We start from the raw sequence: 7005 nt of genomic DNA on the forward strand, positions 1-7005 counted from the left end.
CTGCTCTCCTACTACATTCCTTTTTGCTGAAGTAATGAAAATCATAATCAATAAAAACTGAGGGAACTCAGAGGCCGGTGCTGGTGCAGGTCCTTGGTGTGCTGAGTGCCGGTCCCCTGGACCCAATGTTGTTTCCCTATACTTTGTCTCTGTGTCTTATTTCTTTTCTCTGTCTCTCATCCCACCCGACTAGAAACACCCACAGGTGTGGAGGGGCAGGCCACCCCTTCACTTGGAAAATCAGTTAAACACAAACACGGAATGAGAGTCAAAAGACGATATGTCATCTTTTTGAGAATTTTATTCACTTCAAAACAAATTCAACACACCTATTTACAAAGGCATTCCAGAGCCCAGTTTTCGAGGCTGAGGAAAGACCCCGAGAGCGCTTTGCACAGCACGCTTCACAGCGTCCGAAACACTGCTCTCAGGGTGGGGCACAGCGGAAGGGCTGCACCTCTCAGGGTTCCCTAACTTTTCCCTTATTCAGTCATCTAGAGAGCAAATACACAGTAATTCCCCCGTTTCCTATTGACGTCCCAGCGGAAGTCTGACTCCTGCGCGTCACGCAGTTTCTGAGGCAACGAATCACTGGCACGGAAGCTTTTCCTGGCGCGTTTCCGGAGAACCATGCGAACTACAATGTCCCTCACCAGAATTCAACGGGGCAGAGTCCCTGCATGTGCTCCCTGCCTGGCCTGGGCTCCCACATCCACAAAAGCGCCACAGCCGTGGAGCTTCGAAGTCACCGCACAGAGTCTGCTCTCTGCTCTGCGCTCCTCAGTCCCACAGTCCTCTCCAAGTCACGGGAGCTGGAGGCCAAGGAGCCCCTGCCACCTGCAGTCTCACTCCAGGTCAGAATCGCTGTCCTCTGAGGAGGAAACCTGAAGGTCCTCATAGAGGACGCTTGGTGGGACACGAACACAGGGACCCTCAGACTTCTCTGAGACATGAGGGCTCTGAACGAGGAAGGCTCCCGGCTTCTCAGGAGAGTGAAATGAGGGGGCCGCCAGGAGGCTGGAGCTCCAGCGTCCGTTTTCCAGTCTCCGAAAGAGCACTCTGAGAGGCTGGGCCCCATCATGGCTGGCCGCTGGGTGATGGGACATGGTGCAGGCCTGGGCAGTAGGCAGGCAAGGTCTGCTGTGCGGAGGCTGCCGGTCGCCGCTAAGCACCTGGGCGGGTGTCCTCGTGCCTATCCGGGGCGACGTACTTGGTCCAAGTTCGGTTGCGGCTGGCGGAGGTTGGAGATTCTCCGGGGCCCCCAGCTCACCTCCCTGGATGGCGCTTTCGGGGATCTGGAAGGGACCCAGTCTCGGTTTCTTGGGGAAGTTCAGGCAAGCCTGAATCGGAGCCTGGGCAGGTCTCTTGGCTCCTGGCCCGAAGCTGAGATTGGAGCCTAGGCCCAAGCTGTGTGTGGCGGCTGGTGAGCAGGGCTGTGAGGTCACCGCAGGACGTTTGTCTTGTGCCTGGGGGCTGATGGCCTGGAGCAGGCCGTGGGTTTTGGAGGCAGCCTGGGGAACTTCTCGGCAGCCACCCTCAGGGCTGCTGTGTGTCGGCTTCACCACGAGGAGAGGCTCGGGGCCCTGGTGCCTGACTGCAGTCTGAGGGATGTCGGCCGCAGCCCCTGTCTGTCTTTCCTTTGGTCCAAGACTTGAGGAGGAGCTCAGACTGGCTTTTCTGAGGGGAGACAGTGAAGCTAAGACGGAGCCCCTGTTAGACATTTCGGTAGCTGAGCGATCAGAGAGGACAGGGTCCACGCGCGGCCTCTTACTGGTTGTGTGGACCGGCATTGGCCCGCTTGCAACCTGAAAGAGAGGAAACAACACAGGTTAGAAGTTCCTCAGCATGGAGCCAACATGAAAATCAACCACATCCAAAGACAAGGTGCACACGCCATGAAATTCTTAGTACAGTAGCGACAGGCGGTCCTTGGAAGTAGGGACAGACCCTCCACCTGAGTGCTGATCAGGACAAGACACATGAAAGATGCGCTCTCGAGCTATGTGTAGCTGATCTAAGCACACCATTGTTCAAAAGATCGCGTCTTGGGCATTAGCTGGATCAAAGCGCCTCCACTCAGCCTTCCATGAAGTGGAACCGACTGATGCCCTTCCGAAGGCAGGTTGGTGGCTCAAGGGTACTCAGGACGTCTCCTCTGAACATATGCATGTTCCTGGGTTTAGCCTTCTCCACGTTTGGGGCCTCTGAGGGACTAATTTCCTCATGCCGCTAGGAACGTGTTGTTGGCATGCTTGCCATAATTGGACAGAAAGAAAGCAACAGGAAATACGGCATCTTCAGATGCCTTCGCCTGGAATCAAATTGACCTGGAAGGATCGTGGAGTCCCTGACCCCAAGAAGGCAAGAAAGAGGGGTTCCCTGATTCCCTCCCACAGACGGGAAGCTGAAAGGAAATCAACCAGGGTGACTTAGAGGAGAAAAAGACCAGGGGCCCAGGGTGACCCTCACCCTCAGATAGTCAGAAGTTTCCGTGGATCCTTTTCGATTTGGCAGAGGCTTCTCTGGAGGTTTCCCGGAAAATATGCGGAGGAGAGCCTTCCTCTGCGGGTCTTGTGGCCTGCAGAACAGAAAAAGTTCAGGCCGTGCCCCCTGGTTTTCCCCAGGAGACAGGGAGAACCCTGTCTGGGGCCCAGTCCCATTTCGTGTTTTGTGATACAGAAATGGACATCTGGTGCCCTTTCCGCCTCTGCACCTTCCCTCACGTGCCAACCTTCCCATCCTCCAGGTGGCCCTCTAGGCTTCCCAACTAAGGACTGTGATTTGGATTCCATCACTTTTCCCCCTGTCGTGGGGAACCTGCACGAAGCACCCCCGCCCCTCCCCATCCCTGAATCTCCCAGAGCCAAAGGAGCTCTTGGGTGTGGAACTCCGGAGGATATAGAGCTCCGGTCTGTTTCTCTGCAGCGTTCCTTCCCTGGCCCGGAGACGGAAAGGCACACGGTGTGCAGGTGCAGAGACACCATGTCCTTAGGAGGCAGTACCCTAAGAGTGGTGAAAACCACTCCCACTGCTCACCTTGGTCTCTCTTCCTTCTCTCCCTTATCCTTGTTCAAGGGCCTAGGGTTCGCTTCAACCTGGGGCTTCCATGGTTTCAGGTTTTCCTTCCCTTCCTTTTTCCCAAAGTTCGGTGGAACCAGGGCTGCCTTCCAGCACTTCATGGGGCACCTGGTACTTCTGGCCGTGTGGCCAAAGGCCCCACAGTTTTTGCACTTGAGCTATGGGTGGAAAGGAAGTGATGTCAGTGAGTGAGCTGAAGCCACAGGCAGCGATCCCACGTCAACATTGAGACGGATTGTGAATTCAGAGCTGAATAAGGATTCCAAAGAGGGGACACCGGCATGGGGGCCGTTAAGTGCTGGGATAGTTCGGATACGATGTTCCCTCCCAAAGCCCATGTGACGGAGGAACTCTAAAAGGCAGGACTCAAGGTTCTAAGGGGCACGATGGTGAACCCGATGTCAACAACACAGCCAAACGTGGCTACACAGGACTCTAAGTAGAAAGGGAGGTTGCCCCCAAGAGTCTCTCAAGGGGCCTATCGGGCCGGGGAGGAGGTCCCAAGCCACGCCCACCTTGGATGGGAAAAGCAACCTGGGTGGTGGTGACAGAACTCTTTGGAATCCAACCCAGTCTCTGAGGACCGTGTGACACCCCGTCCCCCCGCCCCCACCCCCACCCCGATACCCAAGAGATCCAGGGCTAGACTTACCCTGGGATCTTCTTCATCGGGCGGGGGAGCCCTTGGCCCAACTGGGGCCCTCCGCTGCTTCTGGAGGGTCTGGGCTCTCACCAGTCTCTTTGCCCCAGGTTTGGGGTCACGACGTGCCACCATCTTCGTCTCCTGGGGGTTTTATGACCGCCTTTTTCAGGGGTTGATTGTTGGGTCACCTGAAACACACACAAACATACACATGTCGATGGTTAAGCACATTGGATATTCACACACCCACAGGAAGCCCCCCGCTAACTCCTTGCTGGTGTGGTCATGAGGAGACCTCACCACCAGTCGGTCAAATCTGTGGAACACAATGTGCTGTGTGCATCCTCAGATATTGTGTGTTCCTCTGCCATGATTACCTAGTCCGAGAGTAAACCTCGCCTGCCACAGGGCCCGTGGCCTAGGTATGGGGAGTTGAGCTTTCAACCCCAAACTAACAACAGATTCTGGAGACTGGACTTAGGTCTATCACGATTCACTCCGGTAGAAGACACGATGACTCTATCTCCCTTGACGGACAGCATGATCGAAGCCACAGGGCATGGCGTGTGTCACCCTTTGGCAGGTCTGTTTGAAATCTGGGATAAGGGATGCCTCCTGTCACAACTTGAATCGCTACTCTTGCCATTTCATTAGGCAACTTCCAAATACAAATTCATAGAAGTTATCTTCCTCTCTACCACACTAGCAGGTGATGGTCTTTCCTGTTCTATCTTTTTGGCTTTAGCTCCAACCCCTTTTTATTTATTTTTCTGGTATTTCACGCATGCCACACGAATTCATCTAAACAAATGGTGAACAAGTGCCATATCGTATCAATGTCTTACATGGCTGAAGGGCAAACCACCCTTTTTTCCAAAGTCCGTTTTCCATTTACCCACCAATTCAGCATGCTGCAGTACATTTCTTTTCACATTCCCACCTTGGTCTTATCCCACACATGGAGATGGAAATGCTTTCTCGTTTTCTGTTCCAAGAATTACTAGTAACGAGAACACACCCTACCCCATCAGCAAGCCCCAATGTGATCGGTTTCTTTCGGCCTCCTTTGTCTCTTTTCCCCCCCACCCCTCAGGGATTGCGTGAAACAAACAACTGTTCAGTGAAACTAACCTGAAATTACAGGTCTACTTTCTTTCCCGGCTGGCACTGAGATGGGCAGGTGATGGAGCAGCCCCGCTTGAAGCGATGCAGCATCCAGGAAGATGGAGGAAGGGGCGGAGAGGGACCTCTGCTTTCCAGGCTGCCTTTTATACTGCCTCTGGTCACCTGATGTGGAACGTACCCTAACCTATCAGTTACATGGACGTTAATTACAATTAACTTAATCCAATTACATGACCTGGAAAGGTCTATCTGCACAGCCCACTCTAAGATCATGTCCACTGCTGACAGACATTCTATAACATATGGGTACAGCTGCAAGCTTTGAAGAATAGATGTTCCCCGTCAGACATGTAACACTGGTGCCTGTACCCCTGTCTTCTTTTCCATCTTTTTTTTTTGTTTTGTTTTGTTTTAAAAAATGTGGTAAAATAGACACCTTTTAATTGGACCATATTTACTGTATCTCGACGTAGGCCTCAGTGTCATCAAGGAGATTCTCCTTGACATGCAGTCACGGCCATGATCCACCTTCAGAGCTTCTCTTTCTTCCCCATGGTAGGTCTGTCAGCAGAGAACCCTGACCACACTCTCATGTGTTTTCTCCTCCAGGAGGTGCTTGGAAACCACCGTGAATTGGACCACACTGGGAAACACAGATGAAGAAAGTCAACACCGCTTTGTCCTTCAGTGCCTGGCTCCTTTTTCAGCTCGTCTTGCAACTCCAGGCATTGGAGTCCAGGGAGGGGCACGCCGCCTTTACCCTGTGCTTCCCACAATCTTGTCTCCTTAATCCTCACTGCAGCTCTCTGCCATAGGGTCTTATACTGCTTTGCATGTGGGAAACTGAAGCTCAGAGGGTTTCACAGCAGGGCAGGGAGCCCAGATGTGAATCTGTACATACCAAGCTTTCTAATTTTTCAGTAGTTTCCAAGCATCTTTTTTTTTTTCTTGTTTCATCATTGGTGTCTTTTTTTTTTTTTTTTTTTTTTGAGACAAAGTCTCTGTCGCCCAGGCTGGGGTGCAGTGGTGGGATCTCAGCTCACTGCAACCTCCGCGTCTCACATTCAAGCAGTTCTCATGCCTCAGCCTCCCAAGTAGCTGGGACTACAGGTGCCCACCACACCCAGCTTATTTTTGTATTTTTAGTAGAAACAGGGTTTCACCATGTTGGCCAGGCTGGTCTTGAACTCCTGACCTCAGGCGATCCACCCGCCTTGGCCTCCCAATATGCTGGAATTATTGATATGAGCCACTGTGCCCGGCCATGTCATTGGTGCCTTAACCAAGCCTCTTTTAATTTTTCAAACTTAAGTGCCCCTGTCCCACAGTTACTGCTGCTGAGCCCTTTCAAGGTGAGTCAGTGAGGAGGGGGAAAAGTGGAAGCGGTGTGGGAAGAGGCGGGGTCTGGGACAGCTGCTGGTCCTGCTCTCCTCCCTCTTCTGGCCTCTAGGCTCCCAGGAGTGGTTTGGAACCTGCACCATGTGCTGTGGGGGCTGTGCCAGGGCAGGGGGAGTCCTAGTGTCCCCTGCGCACAACACAGACAGAATGCTGGGTCCACCCAGTGGGCGGTCGGGTGCCAGGCCAGTGCTTACCCCGCCATGTTTGCAGCCCGAGGCCAGCTGGCTGCAGGTGCAGGGCTATGCGTCAGGGGTCGGGGTGCACACATCCCTCCAGGTCTCGGGGCTCCTGGGTTGCTTCTGGAAGGGCCCAGATGGTGCCTGACTGGAGCTGCCGAGGGGTGGAGCTTCTGGGAAAAGGATCCCTCCTAGGGGGAGTGTCTTGGGCCTGGGGCCACGTGGCAGGGACAGAGACGGGTCCATGGCAGTGTCTGCTCTTCTCTGTGAAGGCAAAGGGCCTCTGAGGGAGTATTACAGCCGCCTCATCCACCAGAAGCATTTCCAGCACATCCAGGTCTGCATCCCCTGGCTGGAGGCCGAGGACTACCCCCGCTTCTAGGTGAGAGGCCAGCAGGAGGCTCAGGGAGGAGGCAGGGCCTTAAGCAGGGGGAGCAGGGGTGGGCAGGATGTACTTTTTCTGAAAAGGTGGCTCTGGAGGCCACTTGAGGACAGGACGTGGGCTCTGGCTGAACTCCCGGGAGGAGGCTACTTCCTGGTGTGCCAGCCCCTCCCTGCCAGGTGGCCCCAGAGGCCCTTTACCAA

The 7005-nt window shown here is 54.0% G+C and overlaps 1 protein-coding gene across 1 annotated transcript; it reads right to left on the minus strand.

Annotated features, from left to right (window-relative positions):
• Window positions 1–283: 283 nt before the first annotated feature.
• On the minus strand, window positions 284–3990 carry FAM90A1 (family with sequence similarity 90 member A1). Its single transcript, XM_019039359.4, has 4 exons — window positions 3731–3990; window positions 3037–3236; window positions 2470–2578; window positions 284–1805 (listed from the first exon to the last, which is right to left on the minus strand). The coding sequence occupies exons 1-4, from the start codon at window positions 3851–3853 to the stop codon at window positions 846–848; spliced, it is 1392 nt and encodes a 463-aa protein (XP_018894904.3). The 5' UTR covers window positions 3854–3990; the 3' UTR covers window positions 284–845.
• Window positions 3991–7005: the final 3015 nt, after the last annotated feature.

Source organism: Gorilla gorilla, chromosome 10 (genome assembly GCF_029281585.2).
Source record: "Gorilla gorilla gorilla isolate KB3781 chromosome 10, NHGRI_mGorGor1-v2.1_pri, whole genome shotgun sequence".
NCBI classification, from domain to species: Eukaryota; Metazoa; Chordata; class Mammalia; order Primates; family Hominidae; genus Gorilla; species Gorilla gorilla.

Bases quoted from the DNA above. Each gene is read 5' to 3' on its own strand.
- FAM90A1 (XM_019039359.4), bottom strand. From the start codon at position 3,853: ATGGTGGCACGTCGTGACCCCAAACCTGGGGCAAAGAGACTGGTGAGA. The intron at 3,237-3,730 runs GTAAGTCTAGCC...TTCCACCCATAG, and splicing joins CCGATGAAGAAGATCCCAGG to CTCAAGTGCAAAAACTGTGG. The intron at 1,806-2,469 runs GTGAGGGTCACC...CCTCTCTTTCAG, and splicing joins AAACTTCTGACTATCTGAGG to GTTGCAAGCGGGCCAATGCC.